We start from the raw sequence: 16,577 nt of genomic DNA on the forward strand, positions 1-16,577 counted from the left end.
TTAAGTGTTTGGAAACCTGTTATAAAAAAGACCACATTCCCAGTAGATTCATTCAGTAAAGTAAGAACAATTCTCAACCACCACCTGACTTCTTTATACTTGGAGAGATTTGAAGTTCCAGCGTCACTCCTCTATATCCATCACCCAGAAAAGACAAAAGACAATTTTAACTCTTTATTTGAAACAAACAATTTCAGAGACAGGTTAGTCATGACAACAGCTTCTCACTACAACACAAGGGTGGGCATGGCTCACTGAAGGGACAGGCCAGGCGCCTCGGAACAATATATACAATTTAAACAGTCGCTAACTGGTGACAGTTATAAAAACACAAAAAGGAGCCTGGGAAACAGCAAAGTCAACAGGGAAAGAACTGGGTACCCCCTTTGCCAGAAGCTAATCATTTTCTGGGACCTCAAAGGCAAGATGGGGAAGAGAAAAGATGTAGGCAGTGGGGGCAAACCCCGTGCCCACAGCTCATCACCTGTCCTTCGACCACAGATCCCATCCTGCATGACTCAAGCCCCCACGGGCTTGGCCTGGCTCTTATGATGGGGGTGGGGGAAACAAAAGAGGGGAACCCAGCCTCAACCCAAGTCAGAAGGTAGTTTTTGCCTTGGGAGCTCTGTCCATTGAACTAAAGGGAGGCAGTTACAGAGGGGGCTAAGCATGTTGACACCATGGCTCATGGCAACCTAAGATGGCAGAGAGACAAACACAGAAACCAAGGGGACAGGAGTCTGCACAACAGGAGTCTGCTCCCCGTACTTAGTCATTCTCTGCCTCTGAGGAGAAGAAGGCATTTGGAAAATTTTTAAAACGGCAGCACCAAGGGTCGGTACTTGCCGGGGTGGGTACACAGTGGTGAGAGGGTGCCAACAACCAATTATTTCATGGAAGAGGAAAAGTGTCTAAGCTTTGTGTTTTAGGTAAATGGTCCCCTCATCACTTTCATAGTTTATTTCATACCCTTCAGATAAGACCGTTTTGCGTGGTTCTGGGGAAGAGAAGGGAGTGGGCACAGGGCAGAGAAGGCAGCTGGGTTTTTCCCTAGGTCATACCTAGGAACAAGAGGCTTTACCTATGTGGGATGGGTCAGGAAACCCAAAGCCAACAGGATCACCAGAGCTATTAACACTCCACCAAGAGTATGGACCCAGAAGGAGGGGTTTACTCTGATGCATAAAGAAAACGGGCGAGCTGGCTTTTGCCCATCACTGGGAGACCAGCCCCTGAGTACAGAAGACCGGGGCCCCCTGGTTGTCAAGTGGTATGGAAAAGGTACAAGCCAGGGGTTCCTAGAGAAGGCAGGGAATGGGTGAGAGGAAGGGGGCAGTCAGGGCCCTTCAGAATGAGTAGCACTGGTTCCTGGGCCTGTCACCCTGAGGGGACATGGCCGCAGGACAGACATTGATGTGAAAGATGGATATGGATGGCACATGAGCTCAGTCCAGGTCTTCCTCCCCAGGACGACCCAGTTCCTCATAAATCTCACGCACAGCCAGGATGCGATTGAGCATGCTCTCCAACATGCTGCGGTCCATGGGGATCACAGAATACCAGAGAGGTGACTCGGCGATGCAGGACCGTTCGGGTTGCAGATAGAACACATCGTTGCGAGTCCGGAGGCTTTCAGGACTACAACATCAGGGGTGGGGTGGGGGCGGCAGGACAGAAGATCAGTACCGAGGCAAAGTAGATCCCTCGGGTCCCCATGCTAATGCTCTTCCTGCCAACTCACCAACTCACCATTTTGAGAGATAGAATTCATAGAACTTGACAGGGCAGCGGAGGGGATTCATGCGGTTCTCACGCTGCTCTAAGATAGGGGCTTCATCTTCTCTCTTCCGTTTTCCAGGACCCGTGTCTGCAGGGGAGGGAAATGACTCAGACTTGTTAAGAGCAGAGGCTCCATGAGCCACATCCAAGAGCACTGTCCAGGGTACAGGGAGACGGTGTCATGACACAAAATACAGTCTCATCAAGTCTCATCAAGACTGAGAGGTGGAAGAAGAGGTCAGTCTCTCCCACGCCAGCCCCACATCCTGCTGGGCTGTTGTTACTTGGCCCTCCCCAGTTCCCACTGCCAAACTTTCTCATTAAAAACTCTCTCAAGCTGCGCTCTTGAAAAGGTGATCTCTGAAGTTATTTTAAAAAAACAACAACTGGGCCGGGCGCGGTGGCTCAAGCCTGTAATCCCAGCACTTTGGGAGGCCGAGGCGGGTGGATCACAAGGTCGAGAGATCGAGACCAACCTGGTCAACATGGTGAAACCCCATCTCTACTAAAAATACAAAAAATTAGCTGGGCATGGTGGCGCGTGCCTATAATCCCAGCTACTCAGGAGGCTGAGGCAGGAGAATTGCCTGAACCCAGGAGGCGGAGGTTGCGGTGAGCCGAGATCGTGCCATTGCACTCCAGCCTGGGTAACAAGAGCGAAACTCCGTCTCAAAAAAAAAAAAAAAAAAAAAAAAAAAAAAAACAACAACTGGGCCGGGTGTGGTGGCTCAAGCCTGTAATCCCAGCACTTTGGGAGGCCGAGGCGGGTGGATCATGAGGTCAAGAGCTCGAGACCATCCTGGTCAACATGGTGAAACCCCGTCTCTACTAAAAATACAAAAAACTAGCTGGGCATGGTGGTGCGTGCCTGTAATCCCAGCTACTCAGGAGGCTGACGCAGGAGAATTGCCTGAACCCAGGAGGCGGAGGTTGCGGTGAGCCGAGATGGCACCATTGCACTCCAGCCTGGGTAACGAGTGAAAACTCCGTCTCATTAAAAAAAACAAACAACAACAACTGATAAAAACACACCCTATCGCAAGGGTGAGCTTGCCTTCTGGGATAGAGAACCAGCAATGACCCCAACCCCTTGTGCGTTAGTCCAGTAGAAGCATGGGTCCAGAGAAGGGACCTTGAGAACTATACTCAGACAGGACAGAATTCCAGGGACAGAAAAAAATGGAAACCAAGGTGCAGTTGTTGTTAGGCCCGATAGCAAAGAATCACAGAAAGCCTGTCATTCCTTCAGTCTGCCCTCCCCTACAGCCAAACACACCCAACGGCTTCCTCCTTGTCCACCACCCAGAAAAAGCAGGCAAGCAAGTAGTGCCTTAAACGAGGAAAGGCGGGAAACAGGCCACAGGGTGACCTCCTATTTATGTGACAGCCACTGCCCATCAGGTAGGAAGACTGGCCGTTTCTACCCTTTCTGCACACAGCAACGGAAGGAGAAGGAAGCTAGGGGCCAAGGAGAGGGCCGATCTGGGAGGTATGGTGGGTTATAGCGGGGCGTGGAAAGGGAAGGCAGAGAAGGGGCCAAAGCATAGGGGAGGGGGCAGCCTCGTACCTCGCCCTTTCCTCTGGCGGACTGGGGCATAGTAGCGGATGCTCACCACCTTGGTGGTGCCCCGAGGGGTGGTACACTTGCGGGACTGCCGCACCACATTGGTGAAGGAGAGCTGCATGTGTTCCTCAGCTGTCTGCAGCCCAAAAAACTTAGTGTTGAAGAACATGAGGGTGTTGAGGAGGACAAAGGGCGAGTAGACCCCCAGTTGCTTACACTCCCAGAGGTGCTCCTCCTCCACTCGAGAGAACACCGTATCTATAATGGTCAAGGGGGAGAGGCCAGTCATGAGGGTGTGGCTACCCAAACCCAACCACTTCCCATCCCACGTGCCCTGCTCATTTCCCGCGATTCCATTTGGTGAGTAACCTTTGTATATAAAACGCTGTCACTCTGCTACACTTGCTACACTACACAGTGGGACTGGGCTTTTAAAAATACATACTTTCCATACCTGCATTTGGAACATCTCTCACCACCCTCAAGTTGCAGACAGGTAAATGGAAACCTTGAGGAGTCCCACGATTTCTTTCTTACTTTACTTACCACCCAAACCCAGGCCATCTGTTTCTGGTCCTAGAGATAGCTCTGCAGACCTAAGCCTTGATCCCCTCCTCATGTTCAAGTACAGGTGCTCCTGTGCTCCTTTAACTCTAAACCCTGAGGCATCCAGCTACACGCTCCTGCCCTCGGGCCCTTTGTGAAGAGTGGCTCACCAAACAGCACAGGACTCTCAGGATGGTGAATTGGAAGAATGGAGAAAGGGTGTAGGGGTTGTTACGTCCCTGTCCCTTACTGTTGGGGAGGAGTGTAGGCTGCCAGGTACTCAGAGACTTGTTGAGTTCTTGAACAAAAGTCAGGTAGTAAAGGTCCGTGAAAATGTTCACCATCCGGTTATTTTCCAGCAAATACTGTGGAAAGAAAAGCAGACGCACATAAGGCTAGACTGTAGATCCTAGAAGAAAGATAATGATGCTGAAGCTCCCAGGTATGGTGTCCTTGATCAGTAAGAGATGATGAGAAACAGCTGCTTGATTAGGCAGCCTTGAGCACTTTTCCCCAGGTCTACCTACAGCTCTCAGCTACTCAGGGTTTGCTGGAAGAGGAGGAGGCTTGGAGATGTTCTTCAGAAGCCCATACCTCCTTGTCAGGTAAAATATGCGGCTGATTTCTCCTAGTGGGAACTGAACATTACCCCAGCACTCAAGGAGCCCGGCTCTACCTATCCCTCCCCTCCCAGAATGGGCTTAAGGATTAGAAAGGGGACCTGAATAGCAATGAAGACTGCGTCTTGGCCAACAGTCCTGGAATGCAGTTTTGATTTTAGTAGAACATTGATATTTCATGTTCTATTTGGAGTAGGAAATTAAAGGCAAGCTGCCTGCTTGAGGTAGGGAACAAGATGAGGAACAGGGAGTGCAACAGAATTTTTTTTTTTTTTTTTCATTAAAAAATATGTTTTGAGTAGAGATGGGGTATCACTTGGTTGCCCAGTCTGGTCTCAAACTCCTAGCTTGAAGCAATCCTCCTGCCTCAGCCTCCCAAAGTGTTGGGATCACAGGTGTGAGCCACCATGCCCAACTCAGAATCATTTCTGGTTAGACCCCGCCTGCTGTGTTAACAGTGACAGGAAGTGAGGCAGTGCACGAGGGGTACCTGCTGGATGCCAAGACACAGATAGTAGATACTGTCAGGTTCATATCGTTCACCATTGGGCCGAGTGATTTCTCTCACAAACTGGGCCAAACCGTAGTTGAGCTCAGCAGCTGAGCAGGCGAGAATATCCTCTTTGATACGCATGGGTTTGGCTGCAGTGATATGTAGTACAGGTGGACAGGATTAAGAAAAACTCTATATGGAGAATTTCACTTAGCTCCACGACCATTAACCCCTTCATCCCTTAGTCATGCCTAGCTCCTGAACAATTACAGAAAAAGCCCCTAACCTGGAACCTAGACAGCAATTCCCTCTTAATCTACAACTCCTCCCTTTCTTCACAGGGCATCCTTAAGTGATCACACCCTTATCACTCCTAGACATCTTCAGCTGAATCACAGGCCTAGCCCCTCTTCCCCTTTCCTTCCTCCTCCCTGCCCACCTCCCCCCACCCCGACCCCAACCCCCAGGTACTTACGGCCAAAGCGCAGCTCATCACCCTTGCTGGTTTCTCCATTGGCATATTTTGACTGTACCCAGCACTTCCAAGCATTGACACCGTAAGAATAGTTGAGTCCAGTACAACTAGGCTGACTGCTCATGGAGTCCCGGGAACAGCTTTCAGAAAGCACCAGCCGCTTTTGACCCTGGAGGGGAAGAGAAAGCACGGGGGTGGCAGAGGTAAGGCCAGAGGCAATGTGAAAGCTAGTCAACACCATATTTACTGCTGGCTGGGGCAGGGGCTGATGTAAGCACACAGCAAGCTTCCATAGCACAGAGTCCCAGGAACAGCTTTGATGACCTTGTGAAATGGGAGGAGGGCAAAGTTTGGCTTTATCTCAGTACTTCTAGTGTTGGAGAAAGGAGGTTAGGGAAGGTCAAACTATAGTTGCTGGCTTGGCTCTCGTGTCCTCTCCCCTTTGGGACGCCATTCTTCTTTGGTACATACAGTAACCCCAGCCCTACCTTCCTCATGGTTCGGGGAAGGTCTTGTTCAGTAGACACGTCCTCAGGCCCTACTAGGCCACAATCAAAGAGGAAGTCTACACTGGGATTAATGTCCAAAGGATCTAATATAAGGGAAAGAAAGAAAAAATCAATTTCTTAAGATCTCAACCCTGCAGACCTCCGACCCCACCCCTGCTACTTGCCAATTTTATAACTAGATGAGCCAAAGGAACTAGTAAAGCTATATCAAAAAGCATGCTCAGAGGCACAAAAACAAAACACAGCAATGTGAAGACATTCGGCACTACTGAACTGTAAACACGTTGAACACGGTGAAATTTTATGTTCTTTTACAGTTGAAAAATTAAAGGGGGAAAAAAAAAAACATGACTCAGAAGTCTCAAAGAGTGCACCTGTCCTGGTATCTCTGGCACTGCTCCCTGTGAGAACCTTCTGTCTTAGAATCACAATGAACACTTTTCAGGGTCATGCTCAGGGACACAAGGAACACTCCCTTCCTGATGGTACAAATGCTACCGTAATCAGTGGGCATGGCTCCAATCTTACTCACTCTTAGGAAAGTCTGCCTCCAAGTCTTGCCCAGGCTCATCCAAGACGTTGGCCATCTTGACTGCCATGGCCAGGACATCATCTCGAGCAGGCCCAAACAGGTCACAGTCTTCCAGGAGTCCCTCTGCACTCTGGTTGCTCACAAGATCTGGGAAGGAGAGAAGTTGGCTCAGTGTCTACAAGCTCCTGCTAGTACCCTCACAAACTTTCAGGGGCTGATCCCAGCTATCCTCCCATTCTACTAGGCACCAAGATCACCCATACCACCCCCTCAGGCAGTGACATGCTAGTAACACCCTGTCTCCCTTGTTGCCACCATCTATAGCATACCACAAAGGTCAGATGAGGCCTTGTCTAACTCCTCAGCCTCTGCAATCATTTCTGCCATAGCCAGGATGTCAGCCTCCAAGGGGTTGGAAGGGATCTTCACCTTCAACTCCTCAATGGTCTCTACAATCTTGTCTGTGCTCTCCAAGGTAGTGGGCAAGAACATGGGCACAGGCACCTGGAGGCATGAATCCCAACTAAATGCCAAGAACCGTACCAGCAGATGAGGAGGAGATTATGAGAGTGAGGGGGACAGTTGATGAGAGCAAGGGGAAAGGGTGGATCTCAAACTTGGAAGACGAAAGGAGGACCCAGCCAGGAAGGGCAGGGAAACTTACCGGGATAGGCATCGAGAAAGGCACCGGGACTTTCTGGCAGTACAGATGCATAGGCACTGGCACAAAGATGGGCACTGGGATGGGCAGCACGATCACCTGTGGCTTCCACTCTTCTGTGGATAAGAAAGGGGTCTTCTCAGAGACCCTGCTGAACCGTCACATGTGACCCACCAAAAGCTCTAACATGTGTTCAGTGTCACGAAACTGCCCTTGAACCAAAGACTGAAAGACACCTCTGTGATTCCAGGACAACCATATGCATGAGGCTTCCGCCACCTAAGAAATCCCCTTTTCCAGTTCCCGGATGTAGGGCCGGCAGGCCTAGGACTCTGGAATACCTGTGGCATCGAGGTACCCTGGCTCACCTGTCTGAATCCCTTTGGACTTCATCTCCACCTTGCAGGAGACACCCCGATTCTGCATCAGCGGCTTACACATGGCAGCTTTGTTTTTGCGGGGTGTTGCTGGGGGCGGCGGGGGTGGAGGAGGGGTGGGAGCAGTGGGAGCTGAGCGGGTCTTCACAGGGATCTGCAGAGATAAAGGAACGTTTGTGCCCCCAACCACCGTACCCTCCTCTGAGATTTTCCTCCCTCTTGGCCTTTGCTCTGACCTTGCCCAAATTCCCATTTTCCTCTGGGGTCCTCACTGTGTTGCTGTTCTCCACTTTGGTTTGAGAGGGTGTCTGGGGTTTTGCCTCAGGAGACTGACCTGTAAACCAAAACAAATGAATGCTCTCATCCAAGGGACTAGCTGTCCATTTTCCTTACGCCTGTTCCAGGAGAGCTTCATTAACAGGTACACCAAATACAGATGGGAAGTTCTAGGATCTGCCCCCCTTGCCATCCCAGATCTAGTCTCCTATATGCCCCAGCAACAGCAGCCAAGAAGATTCTTTGCTCCTGGAGAATGAAACATTATACTTTCCCCCACAACCCACATTTGAAACCTTCCATTTAGAGAGCCTGAAGAGTTTGGTATCCCTGGAGTTGTGGAGGGGAGGGGTAACATTCGAGAAATCGCAGTCTTCAGTCTCACTAAAGGTAGAGTTTATGCTGAGATCTCCTTATCTCAAAAAACTAACCATAATCCCTACCTGGATAGGCACCCACTCCCTAAAAATACACATCATAGAAAATCAGTAGATGCTAACTCCAAGAAGCTTTAAATAAGACTCACCCTGGTACCTGCAGGGTCCGGAAGCTAAAAGAGAATACAGTTCACAGTACCACACCCTATCTGGCCAGGGATGAGGTGAACGCAAGAGGAAGGAGAAAGGGGCCAGGCTTAGGATTAGGAGAGTCCAGGCCCCCTCTAACAGAGTGAGCCCTCTGCCCGGGACTCACTGTTCAGGAGGCTCTCGGGCCCACTCTGGGTATCCAGGTTGGGTTGGTTCTGCTGGCTATAGAAGCGCAGCAGACACTGCTGGTTGCAGAAATGACGGATTTGCCCACGCCAGTGGATGGTCTCCAGCAGCTTCCCCTGGCGCTTACAGGCATGGCACCTGGCAGCCTGAGGATGTTAACAGGATGGTCAGACCTGCCTCCCTAAAATGTGTGGGGCACTTTCTTTCCCCTGGGATAAGCCATGCTCCTCCCCGTAGAGATGGAAGGCTGCCTGCCCTCCCTGGAGATCTGCCCACACCCAAGCTCAGTACCACAGCCCATGCTCCCTACCACCCTCTTTCCCGGCTCGCTAGCATGCTGATCCGCCTCACCTTGCAGTACCACAGCAGATACTTGCTCTTACAGTCTTCACTGCAGAAGTCCCAAGTGCTGCCATCCAGTTGCTCAGTGACTCCACGCTGGCAGGTCTGGGAGCAGTAAGTACAAGTGATACAGCACAAGCCCAGCTTCTTAGTGAAGTCCTGTTTGTACAGCAGCACACAGCCTGGAAGGAGGGGAAGAGGAAAGAGCGTCCAGAGACACAGACACCCAAGGGCACAAGATACAATCTTTTCAAGGCACCACACGTGAAACCTTTCTCTAAGCAGCCCCTTGTGCCCAAAGCCTTAGAGGAGACGGTGGGGGGTGGGGGGTAGAGTATCACGGGCAGAAGGCTCTGCCTCATGGACCACTTTCCCAGCCTCCCTCCCTTTCCCTCCATTCTTCCTGGCTGGGAGTTACAGTGTCTTCTGCCCTTCTCCATCTCCTTACCTTCGCTGCAGAAGCTTTTCTCCACTCCGCTGAATCGGAGTTTCTCATGCAAGAGTTTCTCCTGCCGACAGTGCTCACACTGGGACACCACACCCCGAAGCCTCTTGAAGTCCTCACAGCAATCACGGCAGCAGAACTGGAACACCTGGTCCTGAGGTGGGGGCACAAGGCGAGGAGGACAAGCTGTAATGTCTGGCCCAGCAGGGGCCAAGTGGAAGGACCCCTTCAGACAGTCTGGTCATGTGGCAAGATGTGGGTGGGGGTGGGGCTCTTACCTGCCAGTCCAAGACCTCAGGCTTGCCACTGAAGAGGCTGTGGCAGTAGTGACAGCTCAGGTGAATGCCCCCCTCGGGGCTTGTGCGCTGGAGGGAAGGAAGACAGGTAAGGAGGGAGGGGCAAGATGTGTGCAGCGGTGGAGAAGGGGAGTCAGGCTTGTTCTTTGCTCTGCCCAGGCCTGCCTACCCCAATCCTCTGACCCTCTTTATGTTGCCACACCCTTCTATCCCTGGTCCAGGGTCTGAGTACCTGGAACTTGGTCCAGCAGCTGGGGCTGCAGAACTGGTAGACTGTGCGGTCCACCTTGTTGTAGTAACAGGGGTCAGAGAGGCTGCGGCGGCAGAAGCTGCAGGGTCGGGGAGGGCCTGGGGCATAGAGAGAATGAGAGAGAGGAAAAGAGAAAGAGAGGAAGAAAGAGAGAGAGAGGGAGAGAGAGCACACAGAAGGTGTAAGGTAGTGCAGAGACGGAACAGAAAATCCACGGGGAGATGTGGCTGGGGCTGAGGTTGGGCAGCAGGGATTACTCTGGAAGAGGGGAGTATGGGAGGTAGAGAGGCCAGCAGGGGACTCAGAGAAGAGGGCTTTGCACCTACCAGTGAGCCCTGCCTGCTTCACTTTGTAAGAAGTGGTACAGCACAGGGAACAGAACAAGCTGGTCTTGCCATTACGATCCACATGTGATAGCATCTCAAAGTTCTTACACAGGGTCTTGCACCAGACACATGGGTACACACGTGTGTTTTTCTGTGAGGATGGGGAAGGAGAGGCTGAGGCTGGATTTGTCCCTTCACTTTTATTTTTTAAATGTTTTAAACATGAAATATTTCAGGCATACAAAAAAAGTATAGATGATGATGTAACAAAGACCTGTGCATCCACCAGCCAGCTTCAAAAATAAAACATAACAGATACAATTGAAACCCCCTTTATTTGTTTTATTTCTCCCAGCCCTTGACCCATCAGCCACCTTTATTTATCACCCAAGAACCACACCCCCTTCCACAGCCCTCTAATGCACTACTCCCTCGGCCCCACCTTCTTGTACGCCCCCAAGCAGGTTGTGTTGCAGAACCGCTTTTGTTGGCCCTCGTGGAAGAGGAGCTCGGGGCCAGGGCTCCCGGTCTTGGTGTAGATGTAAGCCCCGCACTGGTCACAACAGTTGGTTTTCAGTCCCTTGTTGGCCCGGAATTTGGAGAAGCAAGAATCGCTGCAGAGCCGGTGCACCACACTGCCATTGCTGACCTCATGCAGGACCTGCCACACACACACACACCCCCTGAGCTAGAGCCTGGCCACCACCGCCCACCCCAATGCAAGGACAGCCCCCCACCTCACCCTAGACCTTCACAGCAGACAGTGGGCCCAGGGACCCCCCAACCTGAGCCTCAGGCTGCCGACTTGATGGTGAGGTCCTGGGAGATAAGGAAGGCCAGCTGCACACATCCTGGAGAAGCTCTGTCCTTGAGTATGCTCCCTCATGGTGGCCGCCTTTCCTCCCCACTCCCCTTTCCACAGGGCCTGGCCCCTGCAGCCCCAGGATGGGAGGGGCAGGTCAGGACTGGCCAGGCTCTGTACATCAGCCCCCACCGAGTGTCCTCACCTCTCCAGTCTTCTGGCATATGCTGCAGCGAGTGGCATCGGCGGGATCCCCAGACTGGGGGATCGGGCGCTGCTGCTGGGCCTCGTACAGGGAGAGACAGACAGACGTGCAGAACTCATGGAAGGAGCCTCCGGAACCAGTCTGTGCCACAACCGAGTCCTTGGTGTTCCAGATCTCCCTAGAGGTGGGAACAGGTTTGAATATTCACTCAGGACCACCCTCTCATTTCCTCAGCTTCCGCCCCTCCTCCAGGATCAGTGACCACAAGACTCCCTCCCTATATCGCTCACTTGCCCAGCTCCAGCCTGCTAGGTTCTTACCAACAGTCTCTGTCTTACTCATACTCCTGCCCAGATCCCTGCCCTCTGTACAGCCCCCAAGACCCTCACGCACTTCTTGCAGAAGGTACAGGTCTTTTTGCCCGAAGGCTTCTTGGAGAAAGTAGTGAGACAGGATGACGAGCAGAAGAGCTGAGGCAGCCCCTTGCGCTGATAGGCAGTCTGCCCCTTCTGCAGTGGTGTCCGGCAATGTGCACAAGTCATCTTGGTGCCCACTGCAGAGCGCCCAGCCCTTTGTGACACACTTGAACGTAGGGACATTCGAGGAGAGCGCCGGGGCCGGAATGGCACAAAGTCCTCATCATTGGGGTCATCTACCATGGCATCAGAATCCTCATCTGACACTGGAACTGAGGAAGTGGGGAGGTGGACGTGAGAAAGGCCACCAAACCAGGTCTCCAACCATCCCCTGATCAACAGTTCAGTCCCTCTCCTGGAATCCCAGTTGTTCCAGCCTTTACACCCTGGCCCTTGTCACATTAGTATAAGACCTTGGTGTCTCTCTCCCTTGGTTACTCTGTAACCTCCCAGGCAGGGAAAGAGAGAGGCTCTAAATGAGTAGATTTGGAGACAGAGATGGCATAGATGAAACAGGAAACTCACCATTCTCACTGCTCTTGTTTTCAATTTCCCCCACTGCCCCTGGTTCCCACGCCAACCCATTGCGGAGACAGGTACTTCTCAAACGGCATAGAGCAGGACTACAGGAGCTAGAAGATCCATGCCCTGCCGCATGCCACTTTCGGCTCTCTTCCACACCCAAAACTCCCAGGTCACACTTCCTCAAATCCTACTTACTGCTCTCAGTGGAATCCACAACCTCAGGTTTTGGAGGTTCTGCTCGCCTAACGCGCTCGCTTCTCTTCTGTACCTTGGAAAGATGGGAGGGGTGGAAAACTGACACCCTGGCCAGGCTAACACTAGTACAGGGTTTGAGGGGGGGATAGGAGATGGGAGGGGGAAGGGAGAGTAGGGACCCTCGGCCCAGCCCTTAGGAGGAGGGGAGAAAAGGAGGCTGGACTTTCTCCCCAACAAGCAGTAGACAGTAGTGCTCCCTCCCTCCTCCTTACACATACTCTCTACAGAACAACATCTGGGAGGGAAAATGAAGGGTCTGTCCTTCCCAGAGCTAAGGGGGAACCAGACTCCTTCCAATCCCCTCCCCCTCACCCGTTCAGGCGGCTTCTCACTCGCCTTCGCAGTCAGGCCATCTCCTGCAAAGGAAGCAGAAGGCAGCCTAAATGTTGAGCCTGCCCTCACCACCCCCTCCCCGGCCCAACCCCCGCCTCCATTCCTGGGGAAGAACTTACTCAAAACTGAAAGGGAAAACTCAAGTGCCTGTGGCTTCTTGGGGCCCCCCTCAGGGTTACCTCGGGCACTGTACTAAGGGAGGGGGCACGTGCAGCTATTCCATAAAAAAAATTCTATCCTTCCCATCAGCTTTCTGTCCCAATCCTTGAGGGTTAAGGAAATACAGGTAATATACCTTTCATTAAGAATTTCTATTTTACCAATGAAAAACACACACAACCACCCAAAGGTAGCAAAAGGAAAAGGACGCATCAATGTCTGGGTAGGTTTCCCTGGATTCGGGTGGTTATATAAGCCCCAAGACCCTCACCACAGCCTGACACAGGCACACCACCAGGCAGAAGACGGGAGAAACTAGAGCCTCTCAAATCAAGGCTGTCCCTCCCCTATCAGAGATTCAATCCTAGACCCTGCATTTCCACCACTCTGCCTAAATCCTTATGCTGTTAGGGGCTCTAGAACCTAGTTACCATTCATCAAACCCAGAAACCCCACTCCCATTTAGAACCAAAAAGCGTGGTGTACTTCCCTAAATCCTGAAGGAAGGACTCTGGCACCAAAAGCCCGCTGGGGTAAGAAAAAGGGAACCTTTCCCACCAAATCCACTCCCCACAACCTATACTCCCTGAAACCTTACCCCATTCCTCCCCCACAGCCTGTGCCCACCCCTACTTTCCTTAATCTTCCTCTCCACGCCACCCTACTCCTCCCTCCTAAACCCCAAGTCCTTCCCCACACACATCCATCCCTACTCTTATCTCTCCACCCTCCTCCTCCCCACTACCTCGCAAAGCACACAGCTACCCTTCCTAACCACCCGTCTCCTAGCCCTGATTCTCCAGATAATTAGGCAACCTACCTGGCAAGGAAGGATGTGCAGCTGGGCTAGAGCCCCCAGGTTTGGTTTGAGAACTGTTGATTCCATCCCCCAGAGTCTCTCCCACTGAAGGGCTAGGGGGGGCATTTGGGCTCTGTGGCTGCCCTTGTGGAAGCTCCTCCTCCTGCCCAGGGGAGCCCCTTCTCGCAGTAGCCATGGAGGTGGTCTCCTCTTCTTCAATATGTGGGGACTGCAGGGTTATTGGAGAATCTGGAGCCAAAGGCTCTAGCAGCCCCTCGGGTGAAGAGGAATTTGCCCCAGCCCCTGGGTCAGGTGGTACCACCTCAGGGGTCTGGCCCCCTGGTCCAGGCTCTAGGGTCTGATCCCCCGCATCCCATGCCAGGGTCCCCTCAGGACCGTGGTCCACCTCTGGGGGAGAGGGGGCTTTATAGAGCAGCCCCCCTAGCCCCAGCAACTCAGTGGCTCCATCCAGGACTCCAGGGTCTTTTTCCAGGCCAGCAGGGGTATCAAGCAGGTCCAGGGCTCCCGAGGATGGAGAAGGGCCAGGGGGGGCCCATCCTCGAGTTGGGGCAGTCTGGGATTCCAGCAGATCCTCTCCAAATTCCATGTCTACTGGTAGATCTCCAGCCAGGGGCTTCTCTGGCAGGGTCAATGGGTCAAATGGACTGGGGAAATCACTGGGGTCCATGAGTATGGCTAGATATGGGCTGCAGAGTAGGAGTGGAAGAGGGGGCAATAGAGGTGGTCTTAGCCAGAATTCCTTCTTATATAGGCTGAGACACACCCCATCATCCACTTCGATTTCTCTTGAACAGCCCCACCACCACAATCTACAAGCATTTCCGAAAGCTTCAGTCCTAATGACCACTCCCCCCCATACAGCGCCCCCAGTGGGGAGAGGCGTTCCCCGCCCTGGCCCCGTGCCCACACTGGCCAGGCAGTCGGTCTTTCCACCCGCCCACCCCCCCCCCGACTCGACTGCAACTCCCATTCCCTTCCCCCCTTACCTTTCACCCCCCCAACTCAGGCTGAATGCCCCATTAGAGTCTCCTAAGGCCGTCGCCACCAGGAGCCTTTCCCGCCCCCGCGATCTCAGTTTCCATTCCCTCCCCACTCTGCTGGAGCCCCCCAGCTCCCCAGTCTTTACCCACCCTGTCTGGCCCCACCCCCCCCCCGCGTTGCTAGGTCCTCCCTCGGCCCTTCCCCCGCCCCCACAAACTGCCCTACGTAACCCCTTCCCCCCAGTTACCTTTCAGGTCTCCCACTTCTTCAGCCCCGTCCCCCTTTCCCATTGCTCCTCCAGTCCTCCCTTCTCCTGTTGCCCACCCCCAACCTCAGGCATTTACAGGGAGACATTTTGGAGCTACGATCTCTCCTCAGACACCCCCTCCCGGCTACCGCAAGATACCGCTTGCAGGTTCGGTTCGGGTTGAGCAGGCCCGACCCCTACCTGCGGCAGGGTTAGTGTAAAGGCTACAAGCCTAGAACTGCAGACAGCGACGGCCCCGCGCTCCTTCTCCACCTCCCTCCCTAGCAGCCGGGACAGGGGTCGCGGCCCCTTTAAATGGCAGCGCCGCTCGCAGCGCCCAGCGCTCTGCACCAGGCGGGCGGGCGGTGCCAGCAACCAACCCCATTGGCTGGCTCGAGGAGGGGGCTCGCGAGACAGCGCCGGCCCCCGGCGCGAGACTCCCAGTCCAGTGGCCGCCTGGAAATTGCGGAGTGGAGTACAGCCACTGGAGACGGCGCTTGAGCCCCCGCCCGGGGCCCCGTTAGTTGAGAAGGAAAAGATAGCCTCCGGAGCTTTGAAGCCGGCCGCCCGGGAAAGGCGGCGTCCCCTTTCCACCCAAGGGCCGAGTGCGCTCACCCACAAAAAACACAGATCTACGCACCTGCTTCCCTTACCTGGCTCAAGAGTCTGGCCCCCGTCACACCCTGCCCGCCCTACCTCCTGTAGCCCACTCTACCCGTGATCCCCTCCTCTCATTCAAATGGTTCCCGGTCCCCTCCCCCTCCCCGTGTCTCTCTTCGCTTCCCACTCGTGTTCAACCCCCTCGGCGTCCGCCCCCCTCAATAGTCCCTACCTACGCCATGCAGCAGGCGCCTGCCAAGATTACCCTCCCCCATCCCCACCTCTCCGGGGCCCGCCCCCTGGACGACTGTTGGGGTAGTGAGTGACAGCGGAGGATGGGGGGAGGTAGGGACCCAGCCCTCACGTGCCCCTCCTCCCCTTGTCTGCAGCCCTGGGGCCCCCTAAACAGTCGGGGATTCAGAGTTATGGGGTGTCTGAAGCCTGATCCCCAGCCACACAGGTCGGGTTAAATGGCTCTGGCTGAGTGACAACGCCTATGCAGTAACCGTTACTGCTTGATGACCCCCAAACCACGTCTCGCAGAGCCACCCCCTACTCTCTCAACAGTCTTAGGGCAAGTTGGGATCTTCTCCCTGAGTCTTCCTGCAGGAGCTCCCTGCATTATCTCTGGAGTTTTCCTCCCTCACCAAGGCTGACCGATCGCTCCCTCTCTCTCTCACACACACACACTCTCTCACTGCCTCTCTCCTCCCGCCTCCTTTCAGTCCTTGTCTGTCTCTCTCTTCTCGCTCTCTCTTTCACTCTCTCCCCCTGTCTCTTTTTGTCTCCGTCTCTGTCTCTCTGCTTTTCTGGTGCGCACGAGCACGCAGGCGCGCTAACACACTCACGCTCCCCGCTCCTGGATGGTCCTTAGCCTGTGGGTGTGGCTGAGGTTAGGCTAGAGAAGTGGAGTAGGGGTAGGTGGCACTAGCGTTAAGCCTACTGCCTTTACAAAATGTATGCCAGGATCCATTCTCAGTCCGCATTGTATTAATAGTTAGAACACTTTACAATCCCCGCTCCCCACTTC

At 53.5% G+C, this 16,577-nt stretch overlaps 1 protein-coding gene across 6 annotated transcripts; it reads right to left on the minus strand.

The window, feature by feature from the left end:
• Nucleotides 1-159: 159 nt before the first annotated feature.
• On the minus strand, nucleotides 160-15,840 carry ZMYM3 (zinc finger MYM-type containing 3). Of its 6 annotated transcripts, none has more exons than XM_010330922.2 (25): nucleotides 15,780-15,840; nucleotides 13,720-14,405; nucleotides 12,720-12,763; nucleotides 12,348-12,420; nucleotides 11,605-11,899; nucleotides 11,212-11,389; nucleotides 10,647-10,865; nucleotides 10,205-10,355; nucleotides 9,861-9,976; nucleotides 9,611-9,697; nucleotides 9,336-9,486; nucleotides 8,897-9,069; nucleotides 8,526-8,691; nucleotides 7,793-7,890; nucleotides 7,548-7,710; nucleotides 7,183-7,295; nucleotides 6,848-7,022; nucleotides 6,519-6,665; nucleotides 5,966-6,069; nucleotides 5,478-5,646; nucleotides 5,000-5,151; nucleotides 4,140-4,254; nucleotides 3,347-3,601; nucleotides 1,750-1,867; nucleotides 160-1,638 (listed from the first exon to the last, which is right to left on the minus strand). In XM_010330922.2, the coding sequence occupies exons 2-25, from the start codon at nucleotides 14,384-14,386 to the stop codon at nucleotides 1,446-1,448; spliced, it is 4,122 nt and encodes a 1,373-aa protein (XP_010329224.1). In that variant the 5' UTR covers nucleotides 14,387-14,405; nucleotides 15,780-15,840; the 3' UTR covers nucleotides 160-1,445. The 6 variants fall into 6 exon arrangements, with proteins under 6 accessions (XP_010329224.1, XP_003943143.1, XP_010329225.1 ...); XM_003943094.3 differs by lacking the exon at nucleotides 15,780-15,840 and adding an exon at nucleotides 15,601-15,770 and having other exon boundaries at nucleotides 12,348-12,414; XM_010330923.2 differs by lacking the exon at nucleotides 15,780-15,840 and adding an exon at nucleotides 15,601-15,752.
• Nucleotides 15,841-16,577: the final 737 nt, after the last annotated feature.

The sequence above is a fragment of the Saimiri boliviensis genome, chromosome X (assembly GCF_048565385.1).
Source record: "Saimiri boliviensis isolate mSaiBol1 chromosome X, mSaiBol1.pri, whole genome shotgun sequence".
Classification (NCBI taxonomy): Eukaryota; Metazoa; Chordata; class Mammalia; order Primates; family Cebidae; genus Saimiri; species Saimiri boliviensis.

Coding starts and splice junctions, on each gene's coding strand:
- ZMYM3 (XM_010330922.2), bottom strand. CDS start 14,386: ATGGACCCCAGTGATTTCCCCAGTCCATTTGACCCATTGACCCTGCCA. Junction 11,390..11,604: donor ACCTGTACCTTCTGCAAGAA/GTGCGTGAGGGT, acceptor TCCCACCTCTAG/GGAGATCTGGAACACCAAGG. Junction 10,866..11,211: donor TATGCCAGAAGACTGGAGAG/GTGAGGACACTC, acceptor TGTGTGTGGCAG/GTCCTGCATGAGGTCAGCAA.